The sequence below is a fragment of the Amblyomma mixtum genome, chromosome 3, assembly GCF_055824585.1.
Source record: "Amblyomma mixtum isolate Tamu chromosome 3, ASM5582458v1, whole genome shotgun sequence".
Lineage (NCBI taxonomy): Eukaryota > Metazoa > Arthropoda > Arachnida > Ixodida > Ixodidae > Amblyomma > Amblyomma mixtum.
In genome coordinates, this window is record NC_143014.1 from 212,792,626 (window position 1) to 212,813,257 (window position 20,632).

Below are 20,632 nucleotides of genomic sequence, written 5' to 3' on the forward strand. Positions count from 1 at the left end.
CCCTGCTCAACAATTTGGCAGCTCGTCTCTGATGATGAATCGTACAAAATCATTCGGAATTATTTCCGTTTATAAAGTCGCGATTTCTTCCAAAGACCTCAGTTTGATCTGCACAAAATGTGAAGTGCATTCATCAGTACGCATACACCAGATGACTGTTTTCGTACACCAGCATTTCGGTGTAGCATAGTGCATTTATCACGTTTTGTAGTATATTCTTATTGTTTCAGAATTATAATGCGTTGTTCAGCCCTAGAGCTTATGTCAAACGTATAAAGGGCACCAGGTTTGCGGCTTGAACTTTTATCAGAAGCCTGCCAGCTGTCCTGAAACTCCAAGCCACTGAGGTAACAAGGGAAAAGCCTCCGCCCTCCCTCCAGAGGCTTGAAGCGCTGCGGTGGTTCCACAGGAGCGATCATGCAGCGTGCGGATGCCAATGTGGTAAAATTTGGTAAATTGGTTTTGAGGAAAGGAAATGGCGCAGTATCTGTCTCACATATATCGGCGGACACCTGAACCGCGCCGTATGTGAAGGGAGGAAGGTGGGAGTGATGGTGGCCTTTAATTTTTGGGTAAAGGCTGTACTCTGAATTCATGGGAATAAACGTTGTATAGCTGATGGTTTGATGCCTCGCGAGAAATGTAGGTCAGTCCTAAAAATGGCATTTGAAGTCCAGTGAAAGAAAGGGGAACTAGTTTAACTAATGTGTTCTTTACAGTTGCAGTACACGTCATTTTAATACCGGATAAATGAGGCGATCTTAAAGGCAAGCACTGTTAGAGATAAGCAGAACAAAACAGGCGCTATACAATCACAACAGCATCTCATTTTGAAAGTTTCTTCTAAGCAGACTTTAAGAAAAGCGTTCTTATCTCTAATGTATTTGTCAGTCAGGGCTTAGGATTCCCTTACGAATTAAGCGGCGGTGATTCAGTGCCGTCCCATTTATAGCTGTCATCGCTTTTGCATTCCTATAGGGGTCCTGTGAAGCCTTGGGCCCAGACTGCGCATTCCTGTGTATGTAGCTAAAAGCGTCAAGAGAAGCTTTGCGCCGTCTGGAAGCCGCTATTTTAGCCAGCCTCGTCACTGCGCACCACGGACCGGACGCGTACGGCACAAGCAGTTCGCACGCGTAGCCCTCTTCTTTGTCACGAGTTCGCGTTACGTGCACCTATAAGATGCCGGGCGCTGAAGCACCTCATCCTTCGACGCGGCGTTTCCTGTCAGGCTCGACCCAAAGTTTCAGACCGAAGCCTAATAGCGCACGAAGCCCAGCAGGCTCCTCGACGAGATCGCGTAGCTTCCGAACGCTGGGAACACCGCCCTGATCCCGCTTCCCATCAGCAACACAACCCGCCACTGGTCGGAAAACCGAGCTTGGGGTTGTTTGCTAAAGGCTTGGCAATTGACATACATACCAGGCTTAGCATAATTATTTTTCCTCATTTGACAACAGCAACTGCAGTCAACCCTACATCTTGCCTGCAAGCTGACCATTCCTTCTTGGCGTCAGTTTGCCAAGTCATGACTGTCCTACGTCTTCTCCGTAGGTACCCACAGTGGGCGGAGACAGTTGCGTTCTACTCCGCTGAGCCATTTGGTCAGTTGGCAACTGATTAAAGGGCTGTGTGCATTAAACTTTACAACCGAGGGATTGTTCCTGTTTATCAGATCATTTGGCCATTTGAGAGCCTCGACTGCACAATGGCAATCCCCCATGCCAATGACATTCCGTTTGGGCTAATCGGAGTGCTCCTATGGCGGAAACACGTTCGTTGGTGCTAGAGCATTTTGATAGAGAACTTGAACATCCCCTGAAAGTTTTCACTTGTGGTTATGAGCAGAAGTTTATGGGAGCTAGCTAGCGCTGCGGCGTTTCAGATACCATTTTCAAATGCTGCCTGGTTTCCTCACTTTTCCCGTGTTGCATCGTCCACAACGGCTGAGAGCGTTCTCATTGAGGCGCCCTTGGAAACTTAGGTCTTTCTCCTATACATTTTCAGTGGGTTCCTTAGAAACAAGGTGCGTGAGAGCCTCGCCCATGAAGCGCTCTCTGCTGAACCATCAAGAAAAGTTCCTAAAGATTCCAAGCGATTCTTCCCAAAGGCTGTCATAAGCCATTTCAGATCCTTGCGGGGAACGCTCAGTCAACCCTGTGTGACCAGGAATCTGAAGAAGGCTGAAACCGCTCTCGTATACCACATACGCACGTGTTCTGCTCATACTCCAGCGTGGATGCGTAACAGAAGAATGATATCGTATTCGCTGGGTTCCTCATTCGGTGTTTGCTGCGGTTCGCACCTTTATCTCATTGTTGCCCAGATCATGACGCGGAGGGTCGAGTCCTGCTCGCTTCCCTCAAGAGGGCATGTGTGCCACACAGTTCTCTGCTGTACATAATATACTTGCATGAGAACCGGAAAATTGGGAGGAAGGCTTCCCGGCCTTTCCTGAAATTCCTTCCGGAAACTGCGGAAACTGAACTGGACTTCAGATGGTGACAGTGGCAGATGACGACTCCTGCGGGTGCTTGTGCGCATGCTGACACAGATCTTGCTAGGTAACAGAGCTTTGACACACATACTCGTCCGTAATTATTATTTAATGTTTTGCTACGGTGAAGCAGTTGCCAGCAGAATTGACTTGAGGCTAATCCCACCTGAAGCCAACCATATCGTCAACCTCAATCTCAACATCAGGTCCACGCCTATTGGTGAACGATGTTCACCAAAAGGCAGGTGTGCGGCCTTCACAACTTTTGTCTACTATTTTGTTGGTGTTCCTACTCATCCTATCTTCATCCCGGATTCCTTTGAGCGCAGAATAATACCAAACCGGACATCCTACCTCACTGCCTTTTTTGTGTTTCGTTCTCTTTCAGCCATTTTTCTACCTGTTCTGTGTACGCGCGCTTAAATATTGTTGTCCTTATTAGCAGTATAAAAACTTCGGCACATAGCCTATAGATGCTACACCATCGAAAACGCATGGAAAGAGCTTTTCTTTCTCTCTCTCGCTCTCACTCTCTCTATGAACCCCAAGATATCGAAATAATCGCTTCTTTCCTGGCACTTCTGCAGGAAGTGTCGACACGGCGGCAAGCCCAACTAAATATTCTTCAGGGAATGAACAATGAAAAAGGGAGAGAGAGAAAAGGGGGCGCTGAGAGCGCCCCCTTCCTCGAGCGCACGTTCCATCGCCCTGTCCCGCCTACCCGCAGCATCCAGTGCACGGTGGCGCTCAGGGCTCGATCGCTACAGTCAACCGGCTCAGCGTGTTGGTAAACAGCGAGTCCCGGCACCCTAGCGCGCGTGCGCAGCGGGGCCGCGCAGTCACCGCTGCCGCACTGGCCGCGCGCGCGCGCTCTCCCCGTGAGTCACCAGCGGCGGCCTCGCCACGGACCGCGGCCGGGGCGCGAGCTCTAAATGCGCGGCCACGCTCATTAATCGCGCGCGCCTCTGTTTGCGCCGGCGGCCGCCCAGTGCGGACTACCCCGTATATGCGGCCGCACGTTCGGGAAAGACGGCGCGCGACAGCTGGGCCGCCGACCGTCACGGGCCAGATGGCGGATCCTCGGACGCCGTCGCTGCTGCTGCTGCGGACGGCATCTTCCTCGAGGGCTGGGGGTGGTAGCGAGCCGACTTTTAAGGTGGCTCCTCTTGGAAGTGTTCCTGGGCGCTCTCTGTGGGACGTAATTGAAGACAATGTTTTTTTTTGTTTGTTTGTTTCGAAACATCGATATCAGGTTTCGATAGCGATATTTGTGGAAAGGGAAATTTTTGGTGCATTCGACTGAAAACAACAAAGACAGCTGCACTGGATCAGTGAGCGAAAAAAAGTTGATGATATCCTTGCTGAAATTAAGAAGAAATGAAGTTGGGCAGGACTTGCATGCGCCGAAAAGAAAAGCGATGGCGCGTTCTAGTGACTGCGTCGATGCTAAGGTGGGCAGAACGCAGTCAAGGGCGGCAGAGGATCTAGTGCACTGACTGGATTAGCAAGTTTGCCGTGTGCTGGGAGCAGCCGGCGTAGGCTGGCCATGCCTTTATTGCTACCCATGATTGCTGCGCGATCACCGAATATTATCTATTCTGAAATTGTACAAATTCCAGCTACAGTTTATGTTATTTAGGTCCTTACAAAACTTTATTCCAGCAGTGCCGTTTCGCAACATTCTTTTCCTTAACACTAAGTTAGGTTTGCCTCTAATTGGAATTTCTTGTTAGCACTAATACCAACTAATTATAGCAAGTTCACTGCTTATTTCACAGCCTCATCTATACGGAACAACATTCCGCCATGCATTAAACAATCATCTTCATTAGACACTTTCAGAAAAGAACTGTTTACTTTCCTGCTTGGGTCATGTTGTTTTTTTTTTTGTACCTTCTGCCTATGTGATACTGCTTATGTACGTTCCTCTGTGCGCTAATGGACAGGAGGTACCCTTTCAGCTTTATGCTCTGGGACCTCCTTCTGCATTATATATTTGTGTGTTATAACCCAGCTATGGAATAAAAAACATGGTTCTGATTCTCATGTTCGCCATGGTTTTTCCGCAATGCTTTCGACCCGATTATAGCATGTGCGTGAAGCGAGTTTCTTGCGCCATTACCTCGAGGGCCCCCGTTCGCTCTCGACAGGCATTTCCACGAGACGGACACAGACGCTGTATACGTAGTGTTTTCGATGGGCGTCATCTTACCGTCTCAGTAACAGGGCCCCGAGTGCTGTCAGAAGGCCCTTAATAACGCTTTGGGGTAATTGTTTCGGCCTCGCGAATAAAAAAGCATCCTTCGCAATTAATGCACGCGAATGGAACGAAATAATACCGCTGAGTCCCTTCCTCCCCCTTGTTCTTCAAGATCCTCCTTTCGCGTATTTGCAGCGTCGTCTCACTCATTTACAGCCACTTCGGCTGGCACAACTGGCTGCCTCAGTACGCTCCTTGCGAGCGCCCGGAAAGCGTCCGTGAACGCACAGGCAGCCGTGACGCCTCCATGGCGAACACCGGGTACGTGGAGTGCACGCCGACTGCGTGGCGTTGACTGTGAGTCAGCCGCTGCTCACATCCCAAGGCTGGCATCGATCGCTGGCGTGGATGCTGTGCGCGGGCCCCCGACGTCCTCAGCTTCGCTCTAGCGGCCAGACGATGTGAGCGGCGAGTGAACAGTTGCATATATGTACGTGTATACATTTGACCGAGCAAATTCAACGCATGCTTTGCGGGGGTCCTTAGTTCGCTGCGCTGTGCTCTGCACTCAGCCGCCTTGCCAACCACCTGCTGACGGCAAGTAGCATACCTGATGCCAAGCGCTGCTTCCTTTCCTCGGAGCATCGTGCTAGCGCGAGAGGTTGTGACGGTGCCACGCGTTTCTCTCGTCCGACATTTCTATACATTTCGCGTCCGCACAGATTTGTGCTCTCGTTTTTGGGAGCCCACGTCCGCATTCTTAATGTGACCCCTGAAGTGGCGCCGAGTGCAATGTTGTCTCACGCCACATATCGTTTCTTTTTTAATTTGTGTGTGTGTGTGTGTGTGTGTGTGTGTGTGTGTGTGTGTGTGTGTGTGTGTGTGTGTGTGTGTGTGTGTGTGTGTGTGTGTGTGTGTGTGCGTGCGTGCGTGCGTGCGTGCGTGCGTGCGTGCGTGCGTGCGTGTACATTTATGTCATAATCATCAAGTGAATGCATTGGTTGGAAGTGCGATTTACTGTTTTGTTGAAGTATTGTATTTATTGACCTCATATCTTGCCGCTTTTTCTTCTGCAGAACAACTGCCTGTGGGGCGAGTTGTTGCATGACTGAAAATACTGCGGTGCAACGAAGACAAAGCAAGAAAGAAAAAGACAACACATGCGTGTTGCCTCGTGATTTTTTTCTTTTTTTACATGTACTGCCTAACTACATGTAATGTAGTTAGGCAGTACTGGGCGGTGATTACATAATTAACGCCCAGTACTGCCTAAAGCCTTTTTTTTTCAAAAGCTAGCAGTATTCGTAAAACAGGTTACTTAAGCCCTTGGCCCTCACCTCCTTTTATTCATTTTTATACCTCAATTCTCTCACTCCCCCCCCCCCCCCCCCCCCCCCCCCCCGCCGCGGAGCCCATCCATCCAGAATCCTCTTCTGGTACCTTTCGTTTCCTAGCTCTCTCTATCTTATGTAACACGCCTACGCACCCTAAAAAAAGGAGGAAAGTTCTTAGTGAACCAGCGCAACGGCGCGATGCCAAAAGGAGAACACGGGGGAAAAAAGAAGAGGGAGGAGGAAAAGAAAGAGCAGGAGGAAGGAAGAAAGAATGAATAAAAGGTTAGAAAGCTGCTTCCCCGGCTTCCGGCTCAGGTTTCTAATGTCACCTACTACACGCCAATTTAACGATGTAAATACTCAGCAAAGACCTACAAGTTATTTATAGCCTTCATATTAGAGCATACAAATGATGCATCTTCTTACTGGAATATGCATGCTAATAATATAGATAAAGGGGCAGCATTTAGCTTCCAACAAGGTTTAGGGGATGTTTTGTGGGCACCTCAGGGAGGGGGCAGCAGCCGGTGCGGTCATACGTAACTAGGGATTGGACTTTTTGGTGTACCTAGAGGAGCAATAACTCGGATTGCACAATTGCGCTGCTTATGCAGCGATACCACCGTCGCATCTAATTATTTTCAGCTTTGACTGAGTGCAACTCGCGTTTAATAGGCAGCTAGCTATGCCTTGCGTAGCAGGAATACTGACCTTTTACGGTTATAACTGAATCCTGAAAACTGAATTCAGCATAAATTTATCTTCTTTTTTTTCGGTTTACACCGCGCTCTCGCGATTCAGTTTTAACCGTAAAAGGTCAGTATTCTTGGCATGCAAGGTACGGCTAGCTGTATGTTTATAGCACGAGTTGCACTCTGTCAAAGCTGAAAATAATTAGATGCGATGGTGGTATCGTTGCATAAGCAACGCAGTTGTGTGATCTGAGATATTGCTTCGCCAGCCTACATACCTCTGACGACAGGGAAGTACCACACCTTCGCCGCCTGGTAGCTAAACACTGTGTGTTCGCTGTCATCACCCGCTTAGAGCAGTTAGTCAATTAAGTAGGTTTATCAGCTGCATGTAGGACGCTGACATGAAACCGTGAATGGGTGTCACGAAAAACTGTCATATTCTGGCTCAGGCATGTATCAAAAGGGGGGGGGGGGGGGGGGGCGAGCTCCCCCCCCCCTACCCTTGTGATGCCCTGCCCTCTCCTCTCGCTCGACGCAGTGTGACAACCCAACGAACACTTGTCAACCTAGATCTTAGAAGTTAACTTCCACATGCGTTCTTGTCTGCCGGCTGACTCATTAACTTGCGTTACTTTTTCAACGACGACAGCAATTCCTTCTACAAGCGCACGGCTCCAAGTGCTATCATTTTCCCTTTAATTACTGGTAAATATAAACTGTTCATGCTGACGAAATACGCGGAGAGAGGCTCTAAGTAACTTTTGACCACATAGGATTGCCACATTAAATCACGGAAAAACGTCAGTAATTCGTTCGTCGAAAATAATAATCGCCGAAAAAAAAACAAGCAACGAAACTTGCGTTTTGAAAAAACTCCGAAAAAAGTCCACCCAATTTTCGAAAAATAAAAAAGCCCAACAACTCCTATACGTAACGCATCGCATTTAGTATAAAAAAAAAAAAAACTAGGCCACCGTGATTTTCGCCGCCAAGATCTGCTCCTCCCCTCCCCATTTAGATCCCTCCGTGCCAAACTTCAGTGCAATGTGTCGAACACAAATTCGGAAGAGTAATCATAGGCAACTCCGTTGCAGCGTAACCCGCTCCGTTGATTAATTCACACCTTTATTCGCACACATTGCACGACATATTACGCACGACACGGAATAAACAATAGAGGACACGTCTTCTCCGTGCTCCTCTACGTCTTGAAGCTTACCGCAAGCAACCCAACTTCCACCCGTCATTAGCCGCTTTCGTCGATAATCCAGGATCCCAGTTCAGCGAGGAAATGCTGTGTCCGCGATTATATAGCACGAACGCCTTAACTGCGCGCAGTCAATAGCGAAAAACAGGAAGTGTCGTCGACGTGAAAGACCGATGGGAATTTCCTAGCCATAACGGCCATCTTTTTTTTATCGGAGTTACTGTCACAAACGTTGTTGCGGTGAAGTTTTGCAGTTGAACACACGTAAACGACGACGTACCACAAAACGCGACACAACAGTTCCCTCCGTCCTCGTCCAGTGCAGTACCGTATTATCGTTGTTGGGTTCACACACAAGAGTGCTTAGTGACTGGCTCACAGCTGTATCTGCTGCCGGTCACGATAGACACGCATACGATAGCCAAGGCACCAACCAATGCCGCGCGCAGGTACTACGCGCAGCCAACTTTCACCACTATAGGCCCGCGATTCTGTGGTATAAGCTGTAGCTTCTGCTTTTGCTCTTCCAGCCTAGTTTTGAATTGCCCGGCGCCTTCTGAGACGCGCGAACTTTCTGGAGTGCCGTGGAGAAATGGGGGAGGAAAAAGCGGGGTAGAACTAAACATGACTTATACCTGATGATGATGATGATGTCCTCAGGCTTAATGGCCTAATAAGAAAAGACTAGCGTGCTGGGAAAACTACACTATATGCGTATGTGTAGGATAGAGATGCGTGGAACACGTCTCCTTAGGGATTGTCCATACTAGAACTGCTATATCCTAAAGTCCAGAGCACCTGGTTGCTTTCTAAGAAGCACCTCAAAATTGTCACTTTTTCGTTTTCTGAAGCTTTCTATTAAAGCGACAATATCCGCCTTCGCTGCAATCAGTATATTTTCAATAAGCGCATGAAAAGGAATCAGTTTTTTTTTTACTTCATTACTTAACTGCAACTCAACTGCCTTTTTCTGAACCACGGCAAAAAGCGTAGTGATTCAGACCTCTAACAGTGAAGCGTTGACTTGATTTTGGGGCTGTCTGTGAAACGGCCTTGTTTGCTGACGGCTACAGTACGAAACCCACAGCGCCGGCTTCCGATCTGAATACCAGTGCATGACGACCGCATTAAGCGACTGATGAAAGTCAGCTCTTTATGTTCATCGTTTAGACGCAAGATCCGCTTCCATAAAAGTGTTTCATGCTTCGATACATTATCGGTGGCGTTGTAAAAGTTTTCCACCCACTACATTTTAAAATGCGCTGATTTAGACGTTGAAAACGCGGGTAATAAGAAACCAACTGAAGATGCCATCGAATTATTCTGAAACGTGTGCATAGCATGGATTGCACATACATGCCTACAGGCGCGGACGGGCGCAAACCGTGCACGCTGTTCTGCTCCAGTTGTCTTGGCGTCTGTAGCAGATATCAACAGCACGCCCACGCGAATCCGAACCAGCTATACTTACACGCACATGCCATAGCTCCAAATTAACGTTACACAGCGGATAAGTAAGCAAGAGGCAACATCATCCTACTTTTGCTTCCGCCAGCGCCCGCACACATCCCGGCCAGCACGCCTCACCGAGCCACCATACTCGAACAGGCCTAACGCGCGACCGGAGGCCTCTGCTGCGATACGCGGCGGCGAGATGGGCTCTCATCCAGCTCGCAAGGCTTCTCGGGCGGAGAGCAGTCGGTGCGCCGAAACGTCGCGGGGACCAACGCGAGCGGCATCAGCGCGGTGGGCAGCAGCAGCAGCAGCAGCATCCTGGATCAGCGCTCCTCTCCATCCGCATCAGCGGCATGACGCCACTCCGAGGAGGAGCGAGGAGTGACGAATGGAGAGGGGAGCCTCGCCCACCGAGGCCCCTCCCCGGCCGGCGAGGAGGAAGCCTCGGGGCGCCCGCCGCGGGCAGGACCCCGCGAGTTGTTCGCTAGCGCGCCGTCGCAGGGCGTTCCTCGGGCGACACACACGGCACGCAGCAGCAGCAGCAGGCGCCGCCGCCGCCGCCGCCACGGACCAGCGGGGCCCCCCCCGGGCCCGACCGCCGCCGCCGCTGGGAGGCCAGCGCTCCGTCACGTGACGCCTCTGACCCCGGAGGGCAGCAGCAGCACAACCCGTTGTGGCCGCCGCGAGCAGGCGCTCGGACCCCGACGACGCACGCCATGCGCGCCTGGATTCCCATGGAGGCCGCCGCACCGTCGCACCAGGCCTCCTCGCGAGCCCTTGTGGACAACAACAGGGTGAGCCCCCCTCCCACGCCGTGTTTGTGTGTGTGCCTCGCCGGCCGGCGAGACGCACGTGCTGCGCTCCTCCGCCGCTCGGTTTTCTCCTGCTTGCGCCGCTGGCCGTGACATTGAAAATCGGTGCGCGCTTGGCCCCGGAGAATGTGCGCGGAAAAAAGAAAAAAGCGTGGCTGTTTCCGCAAAGGCTCGCGACGGCCTGCACTTTGTCCCTGCCCTGCACGCCGCTTGCATCCGACGCTTGTGTTTACACAGTGAGGAGGCCGATGCTGCCGGCGATTCCAAACTGCCCCTGCGGCTGACATTCGTATTGGTTGTGTTCCTTTTCTTCCAGTTTTCGTTCTCTGACTTTTTTTTTTCTGAAGAATGCGTCCGTGTTTTTGTTCTGTGCACGGAAATCGTCGGGTTTTCCTTTGCCTTTGTAAATGACAACTTGCCAACCGGCTACGAAAAAAAAGCGCGTGTTGTAAAGTGTTCGCATGTCTGTTTCTCTGTGACCGTGAAATAGACTCTTCCGAAAACAAAAAAAAAACGGCAAATTAACGTGATTACTGCTCGCACCTAGTTGACTGCGCCGACGATGAGCTGCAAGATGTTAGCATTCATCGGAATCAATTAGTTAGGCGACCTTTTTACCGAAAGTTTAGTCTACTTCCTCCACAAGGCGAGAGACAGCTGACTGGATGGAAATTACTCCGTCATGTAGTTCGCCGTAGAACTTTTGGACACTTTTTGTGGTCGAACTAGTGAAAAGGTTGCGTCCAGTTTAAGCGCATTTTTTATCATGGTAGTAATGCCGAGGCACGGGTCGTTATGACTGATGTGACAACATGCCAAGGCAAGCGAAAACTTTGCTTTTGGGACCTCGTCTACTAGCGTGAGCATTTGGTGCATGGTTCGTCGAATCAAGCTCGCCTAATTTTTTTTTCTTTCTTGACTTATTTGCACGCTGAAGTCATCGACGCCATGATGCTTCTTTTTTTATTTATTTGCTGACGTGAAATAAAATGCACCATATAAACTAATGTTTCTTATGGAATGTGCGCTATATTTTTTCTTTAACAAGTCCTAGCATTTTTTTGCTTTATTTTTGTCTTGAGCCGAATTTCGCCCGGAAAGCGAAGAAGCCGACTGGCGCCTTTCTGCGAGTACTTCTTCGTCGCGTGCGTAACATTAGTTTGCGACCTCTGCATGCGTCCCTGCAAGGTTCGCACGGCGAGACTTGGAACTTGCGGCTCGTGCAGGCTTACATCTCTCTGCGCGTATCGCGTTTCCCCGGAGATATAACGGAGGTCGCGAAGCTTCAGCATGCCAAGCTTTAGGCGCGGTATACCAGAAGAGAGTGCGGCCTTTTTGGTGGCCACCTTTGAAGAGCGTCGTTTCGTACCCTTTTTTTTTTTAACTATTCCACTCTTACGCAAATTCATCGGGAGCTGTGATTACGATGCCAAGGTTTCCTGGCCTAAGCCTTGGCATCTCCCGGTTAATTTTGTCGTTGTTTTTCCGCACTCTGCAGCAACAGGACCGAGAGGCGCGCGTAACACCGCTCTTCGCCCAGCATCGCATCTGCGCTGCGTGTGTGTAGGGGGTGTCCTGCTCTTTATCGCCGCTCTTGCCTTCTCGGCTTTCGTTGAAACGCGAGACACTCGTGCGTCTGTGCGTGTTTCTGTGTGTGTGTGCGAGCGCGTGTTGCTCTCCATTCGGCCGGCGCTTCCGCTGTGCCTCTCGACGCGGCCGAAGCTCGGAGTCACGCGTTCGCACTCACGCCCCTGCCGCAAACCCCGAGCACCCTCGGCGATGACCGCAGTCGCGCTGGCCAGCGCTCGACACCCGCGCTCGGCTCACTTTCGTGAGTACATTTTTCTTCGTTGGCCGCGCGTCGCGTTTACCGACGCGGTCCCAGTGATCCGCCGCGTGTTCTTATTCTCCGTGCCCTTAGATGCCCCACGTTTAGCGCCGAGGACTTTGACTGTGCTGAGAAAACGGACTGCCAGCCGCTTTCGTTCCAAGTTTGAGCCGCTACAATAGGATGTGATTAGGTGCACCGTTTATCGTCAAAACAACTCCACAAGTGAGCGAAGCGCTTCTCTGCTCTATACACTCGCTTTAAAAGAGGGTTACAAGTAATAACTACCGCAGATTTTGCATCCAGTGTTCCTGATGTCTTTTTTTGTGTGTGTGCATAATAGGTTGTAAGATCCCTTGGGAATTTTAACGCCCGAGCTTCCACCATGAAGCACTTGAGCTCATGTACAAGTAGCTGAAATGTGAACGGGAACAGTCGATTTGCACAGAACGAATTTTATTGGCATTTCCGCGCTGAAGTTGAAAATGCCTTTTGAGTGTTATTCGGCTAGAGAGAAACTATTTGAAAAAAAAAAAGGGGGGGGGGGGGGGGAGGGGGATAGCATGCTCGTGATCCATGCATATGGAGAAATCATTGGTGGAGTGCTCGTGTGAAGCTTGCTGCCTTTGATGTTTCCGTTACCTGTACTACGTACCTTTCATATGCCATACGGAATGTCACTAAGCTTGCGCGACTTATTGGTTGATTTGCATTTCTCATTAAATGTTGCGTCGAGTTTTCAGTGAGGCTTTTGAAAGGCAGTGGAAAGTAGAGTGCGAACAGCTGATATCACACGGCAGTTCCTGTAGCCCGTCGTAAAATATCAACGAGCCGCGCACACTGAACTCGAAGACAAGGAGCTTACTCCAAAGCGCTCTTTGCGCTGGGCAGCGAGTATTGCACACTGACGTCAGCTACTCTGCATTGGCCAGTTGTTCGTGTCGGAAAAGAAAGGGGAAGTCTCGCGTTGCAATTCAATGCACCCCTATGAAAGGAATATACGGCATTGTTGAGGGGACCCCTAAATTTTGTGAAGATTTATTTGTTGGGAACGTGTTTGAGACACTGCAGTATCTCATACTTGCTTTTTCACGCAGCTAGCTGCACTGCATAACATTTTCACGGTGTAGGAGGTCTTGGTACTTAGCGCTGCGTCGCTTGAGAGGAAGAAACAAATCGACTGCTATTACAAGCTTGCAAAATGTTGACGTCAGCATCTTGACCCCGTTAGTGCGAAGTCTTTTTTTGTAAAATTGGACACACTTGCGCAGTTTTATCTGCTGTACCATGTGCGGCTAAGACTGCGCTTCGTAACAGCGATTTTAGTTTACCTTCATCACGTCTCGTACGGCCGTGCATTCAGTGCGAATATTGAAGGCTCGATGAAGTAAATTTCCTTCGCGGCTGTATGGAGTAAAAAAAGGTTCAGAAGATTCATCAGGGTTTCTGAACCGTGCTTCAGAGCTTTCATGTGTTTATGGAATCGAGGTACAGGGAATGTCAGCGGTGAATTCACAATTGGCACTCGTGTGAAATACTTGCGTTGCTTACTGCATAAAGGCTTTTCCAAAGCCAACAGGCCAGTTGCTTTGCGTGTGCATGCGTCGTACGGTGTGGCTCGAATTGCGTCCCTAGCCTCCAGATCTTTCGGAAGTGAGGACAACTGTATCGTATCACCCCTCCAGAGCTCAGCAGTTCCACGGTTGCTACGAGATTCTGACTATGCGTTTCAGCAGCATATATATATAATAAGTTGGGGAAGTCATGATGAAAAACTTAACAGATTTATTCAACGTTTCGACCAGGGACTAGTCTTTTTCAAGAATATATATGGACGCAGTCACGAACCAGTCGGTTGAAATGTGTGCATGCTCTATCCGGTGATAACAATACCACGCAGTGGCGTCGCGAGGGAGACCTGCAATAAAGCTTCACTTCCAGAACACGCGTCCAGTAAGATTTTGATCGTGGTAGTGCATCTTTCATGCGGTCCTGGCCAACGTGGTTGGAGTATGCGGGCTTAAGCACCGACTCACGCCGTTTGCAAATACTGGTAGGCCAAGCCGGGCCTACCAGACGACCTCCATCCCAACGAGCACCACCCGAACCTTGATCGTTCATTGGTCTCTATTTTTTTAAGTCGCATCAGAGCCAGTACATACACAGGTCCACGCTGAAGTGGGCAAGGAAATGTGCCCAAACGCGCCCTAAAACAGAGAACGTGGTTCGGAAAGGATGCGAAATGGTATTTTTCGTTCCTTGAAGAACTAAGTCTTCAGCTTTTGTTGGTACGTTTAGTTAGTTTCCTTAATTACGTGTTTCGCTGTTTTCGTTGTGCTTTATTTATTTTACCCAAAAGTATCAGACATCGGCCATGTTCAAACTTAGCGTTGCTCCCTTGTTTTTTCTATGCTTTTTTTTGTTCTGTTTTCAAGAACACCCAATGAATTCACTGATGACGCCAGCGCTAGCTTCTTGGTTCCCATGTTGCGTACGCTGTTCGACAAAATAAGCTTTGTGTGATTTCAGTTGTTCGAAAGATATTGTCTGCACTACCGAAGAAGAGTTTTCGCTTGTCAATTCAAAACGCTCGTCTAGTAGCGCAAGTTGAGTTCGTAACATGATGATCTCTGTTTACGTTGCTAATATGATCACTAGCGCATTGATATATGGTAATTGTTATTATTGTTTTAGTTTTATGTTCTTTTTTTCGCCCTAGTGCGATGTTCATTTTCTTTGCTTGTGGCTTATCGATTAGTTTTCCATAAGAAGGTTCAGTGCAGTATTTCACTTCGGGACTTCTTTCTGTATTATATCCCCCAAGTTTTGTACCCTTGAAGTATGTGGACAGCCACGAACGTTAAACTCTTAAGTGCCTTTTAATTTCTCCTGCTGACGGGTACCGAATTTTCCGGTGGCAATGTTGAACACTCACCCGTATTCTTTGCTAAGGGCGTCAGCGTTTGCAGTCTGCGTGTGTCTTTGAGGCTGGTATAAAGGCACCATTGGCAGTGTTCGAGTTAAGCGGGTTAGTGTCTGAACGCGGGGTTTGCGCTCATGCGCTATCCGTTTCCATTTTTAAATTTCTAAATGTTTCATCAATGTCGTCGGCAGCAGTAAATGAGTAATTTGCTGCCAAACAAACGCCAGCATATATCGTCGCAAAGCGCTAAACAATCGATTTTCACCTATAATGAAAACTGGATGCAGTTATCCTCAGAGTCCTTTTGAAGCTGCGAGGGACAGCGAAAAGGTTGTGTAAGGAGGTTAGAACCGGGCTTACATATATAAGGCGAGCAAGATCACTGGAACTGTGCCTCGTAAGGCGCGAGAACCTCTTGACGCTGGAGAACTGTCCATTCTCGAATGTCGCCACGTGCAACAGAGATGTGGGGAATTCTGGGGAAAACCAGGCAGAGACACCGGAAGAAACAGGAAGACAGAACTGAAAGAAAAGATTTCACGGTAGGCAAGTTTTACGCACGAAGTTCGTCTTCCGCAAACAACTTCCTGCGTGCACAGCTGCAGTGGGCGGCTCGTGTGGTGCACACTGAGAAGAGAACACCACTTTCCCGTCGTAACGAGTTTGCGTGTGTGCGTCGTATCGCCACAACTTTCCTGTGCATACTTGTTCGGCAGCATAAAGTAATGTGCTTAAACTAAGCGCATTCATTGATGCGTCCTCGTTTCTCTGCTATGCTGACGCCTTGTGTTGGTGGAGTAGCTGTATAGCTTATCCGTAAAAAATAATGAACACCTCCATTTCTATAATCAATGGATACACTTTTCTCCTCAGCAGCGTGCAAAATGTCCATCAAATAAACTCGGCATTTCCTCGACGCACCAACTACAGTGCTCCGTATTTACGAACACTCTGTAGTCAGTGACACACGGGCAACCGGTCTGCTTTTTCTCATTTGGCTCGTTGTCAGCACCACCGCATTCTGTACGTGTAATCTGCGCGACTGCGCCTAAGCACTGACGAAGGCGCAGCGCGTAAAACCGGTGATGGGATGAAAGCAAGACACGCCTCGGTATATACGTGTCAATAACGACGAGCTGCGAGAAATTTACCGCTTATAGCGAACGAATGCTGCCTGCGCTCGCTTTTCAAAAATAAAGCGTTCAGATTACGTCATGCTGATGGTGCAAAGGAAGCAAAGCGTCTTGCCGTCCACGCCGTCGCGAATTCGCTCCACACCGTCTGAGCTCAGCGCGGGTACTGCCAGTGCCGTTCTATTCAGATCACCGAATTACGTCCATGCTGCAGAAACGTTGAGCACGTGTGTCTTGCACAGTCTGCGGCTGTTACGCAGCAAAGTTCAATGCTCCGGCATGTGAACGTGCAAATTAAAAAAAAATTTACTGGTTTGTTTCGGGCAGTTCCTTGTTTTTTTCTTTAATATTCTCCTCTGTCGACCCACTCACAACCTTGATTATGCACTCTAATGGGCTGGTTTAAGTCAAGGACTGCATTTTGAGGTAGCTTATATTTCAGTATTCCGCAAGTTCAGGTGCTTATTGTCCGTGTCGATTTAGTATTTTCTAACACCCTGCTCTAAATATTTCCTTCCAACTGCGCAAATGATATTGAAGGACACAAGTTCATTTTGGCGATTCCTTTGAAGGCTCACCTGACCTTCTTCCTCCTGACTGCGTTGCGAACAGCATTTACTGACGAAACTGCCCACAAATTTCGAACGGACTTATAGGAAGCGGGCTGTAAAATAAATGCCGATGACTATGCTTGGCGGTCCCGTCGCCGGAAAACAGTAGGCCTATTACATGTGGGACCTGCGAGAACCTCCTGAAAACATTTATCTTTACATATTTATGCAGCCTCGGAGTCACTGTGCTGAATTCCTTGGTCGCTGCTTGGCGGACCGCGATCGTTATTTGCAAACATTTGCAAATATGCACACATTACAAAGGCCCCCAGGTGACGTTTCCCTGTGCATTCTCTACGCCGTGCCTTTTCCACTTCTCCCGTCCTCTGTGCTCTTTTTTTTTTTTTTTTTTTTGGGGGGGGGGGTTTCGTTTCCGCGCAAATTTCTTCGCAGAGTTTGTTTTCGAGAAAGAGGGGAAAAAGAAGAAGAAAAAAAAACGACTTGGACGCCAGGTTTTTCTGGAAGTATGTGTCGCAGCTTGGCTTCGTCCGAGGCAGCAACGGGTGAAGCACTAAGAATTTACTGTCACTCAAAGCCAAGTTTTTTTCTTCTTTTTTTTTTTAACCGCAGATACAGCGCGCGAGGCTGCCGCAGGCGCAGTGCACCTTTCCGCGTTGTGCTGCCTCGCGCCTTTGTTTCCCCGGTTTACCCCAGCGGCATCCGCCTCCCACCCTCTCCCCCCTTCTCCCGGACATGGCTGCTTCTCCTTTGAAAGCGGCTTATTCCCGGAAGGGGACGCAGAGTAGCAGCCCTGCCAGCAGCGTCTTAGTGCCGCCGATTTTACCCGAGCCGCCTGGTTCGGCGAGCGAGGTGCCTTCGACTCGTGTCCGTTGAACCTGGATCCCTAGAACTGGCGGCCGTCGTCCAGGGTCAGCGAACGGGGCCCCAGGCGACGCACGGGGCAGCAGCGCACGTCGGACCACTGAGCTCGGTAATCGCCGCCGTCCGCGTATTCCTTGCTGACCCTCACCAGCTGCTCATCTAGGCGCGCTGAAATCGGTTGCCGCACGGCGTCTCAGCGCGAAGCTGTAATGCCGTGCCAGCGCTTCGCCTCACGCTTCTACGGGAGGTTGGAGAACGCGATTTCTGACGAAGAACCCGTTCTGGCGTGCATGGTCGTGGTGCAGGGTGAACTTGGCGTTTAACTAGGGTCCCTAGAAATTTCTAGGGGCCTTAGTTTAACGTCCAAAAGCGAAGCCATTGTGCAGGGTTCCGGGTCGGTTTTTCGACCACCTGTGGTTTCGCTAACGTGCGTTGGCGCCGCACAGTGCACGGGCGTTTCTGGCATTTCGCTTCCATCGAAATTCCTGGGACATCAGCTTCAGCCTCCCAACGCCAAAGCCACTGAGCTGACGCTGGTGGTTCTATTAAGTGCTGCTCTGTTTCTGGGTTAAAATCTGAGTGCTCACTCTGGGCACTTGGTGGAAATGCTTTTAATTCATTTAATGTTGTTATCCTCGGCTGCTGGACCATCTTGACCACTGGGAAGTTTTGTCATCACTACACTCGACTGGTCTAACAAAATGAAACAAGAACAGTTTTTTTTTATTTGTTTTAAGCAACGGAGAGCTTGGTTTACCAAGTGTCCATTCTCGAAACAGTTACGTTAGCGACGTTTTAATTTTTTTTTTTAGGAAAATTTTTTTAGGAGGTATACTTAGGAATACTTTGCCGACGTTCGTTCACCCTCCCCGACTGCCATTTCGTCAGCGTCGTAATACATTAAAGTGGTCGTACCCAGTAATCATTAAGCACTTCCTAAAAATATCTTCCGGTGTTTCTAACGTTGCTGCTTCGAGAACGGGCGAAAGCAGCGCACCTTTGGTTGCAGGCTTCAATTTCACCAGAAAACGCATTGAAGAAATAGAAAATGATAATGTAAAATTAAAATGGCATTCTGAAAACACATGACGCATTTGAACAATATTGCCGTTACGTAATCCGCTCTGTAGACACGTGACTGCTGGCTTCCGTCATCTAGTCACATGGGACAGACGAATTGCACCAAGTTTTCACCACAGAACGTCACTTTATCTCCTAATGCGCAATTTTGTGCACTGGATTAAAACTGAACTCAAGAGTTGGACGAAAACTGGGAAAATGCGGCGCACCTAGTAAGCGCAAGATACAGCTTAACTCAATCATCATCGCTGATCATCGTCAAGCGAAGATGTGCAGACGTGTATGCCAGCTAGGCCCAGTTTCCGGAATCGGTTGCACACAGAGCTTCCGTCGGGCAGGAAGCCGGAGCATGATTGTGTTTCGCTGGTCGTTCAGGATTGGGACGCGGATTCAGCACCTTGCTTCAGATCGACCACTGGAATTCGCCATAAGCTACCGTGCGATGCTGGCTTGACATTCCCTTTGTAAAAACCCGGAAATCAGCTATCCTGAGCAGCACAGGGGAGAACATAGGAACATAGTGTCTTATAGCACGTAGTGGCTTAGCGAACATAGCGGCTTAGCACAGCTTAGCAACACTGGCTTAGCACAGCTGCGTTTCACTCCTCCCTCAACGTGCGGCACAAGCATGCAGGAAGGATGCATAGCATCATTCTGGTTTCAGAAGCTTACAACCACTGTGTCTGATTTCTGCCCATAAAACAGGCTGTCCCGCATTATAGTGAAGGAGTTTTCGCTGTGCAGGGAAGGTGACTTGCAGATTTTTGCCAAGGGGTCATCATGCTCTGCACGTGCTGTGGACTCAACCTAATCCACCACATATCTGCTTCACGCTGCTTCATGTGTGTAACCAGCATAACTATCAGACCATGCAGGAAACTGAAGCGGGCAGCAACAACAGAAATGAGCGAAGTGCCCTGCTATGATAGTTGACGTTGTTTCTGAATTCTTCCTGCATCTGATTATGATTTTGGAATCGAAACCATAACGAAAGCCGCGCATAAAATATGGAGGGTAAGAAAGAGAGGCGGGGGGGTCTCAGTAAGGAAAACAGTCCGTTCGCTGCAGCCGCTTTCACAGGAAACGTCCAGCCAAGCAAAGCTCGAGCTGCGAGGAAGGCGGGTGGAGAAGGCAAAAACCGCCGCCTCGCCTTCTCTCGCCTCTTTTTCGTGCATCGGCAGTTCGGCTGGCAGCCGCTGACTTGGTTTCCTGAGCGAGCCTCCTCGGCCAGTGCGCTGTTTTAAATTAGAACCGCGTAGTTAAGGGTCCGCCGCCAGACGCTGCGCGAAGTGTGCAAAAAGTGGGGCGCAAAAACAAACAAGAAGCGGCGTTATACGGGCCATATTCTCCTTCGCGAAGGAAAGCGCAACGCGATGGTTTTTTTTTTTTTTCTGCAAAGAAAGAAAGAAGCCGGAGCGGGGTGGTAGCCATTGCTCCACTCGCATGCGACCGCAAAGAAATTCCCACAGCAATGGAGTGGTTGCTGAAAGAGTAGACTTCTCCATCTTCTTTTATTTCCTTTTTTTTTCCAACGCCAAAGAACTGAGACGTAAACTCCAGTAGAGTCGGATATAACTCAAGAACGATGCAGCGAAGATCCCTGAAAAGATACCCTCCATCCAATGGCGTCGACCGATTCTTATGACGTCGTGGTTAATCCCCTTGGACCTACTAGCCTGGATTCGCACGGGATGGCGGATGAAAGGGGATTGACCACGGCTTATAATCGGATTAACCAAGGCGTTATGAAAACTTGTCCACACCATTGGCTGGAAAGCATTCTTTGAGGGGCGTCTGCAGCTTTGTTCTTGAGCTGCATGAGATTTCCCTTGCTGAGGAGGAAAGCGATGGGGGTTGACATAGTAATAAGTATTTAGGGAATAATTAAGAGGGGTTTATGAAAAATGGCCCCGGAGGAAATGGCATGAAGGAAAAAAACGGCCCAAAATGAAAAAAAAAAAAAGAAATGTCGCGCGAATTATTTTATACAAGGAAGTTACAGCAGGGTTGTAAGCAGATTGTTTATTCTACAGCAGGC

The 20,632-nt window shown here is 49.3% G+C and overlaps 1 protein-coding gene across 2 annotated transcripts in view; it reads left to right on the forward strand.

Moving 5' to 3' along the window:
- Window positions 1–9,877: 9,877 nt before the first annotated feature.
- The window catches only part of Tet (Ten-Eleven Translocation (TET) family protein), a 185,756-nt gene continuing 175,001 nt past the window's right edge, over window positions 9,878–20,632 (forward strand). For both annotated transcript variants that reach the window (XM_089582649.1, XM_089582651.1), the window contains exon 1: window positions 9,878–10,179. In XM_089582649.1, coding sequence (XP_089438775.1) covers window positions 10,102–10,179 — 78 coding nt within the window. In that variant the 5' untranslated portion in view covers window positions 9,878–10,101. The remainder of the gene's footprint in view (window positions 10,180–20,632) is intronic.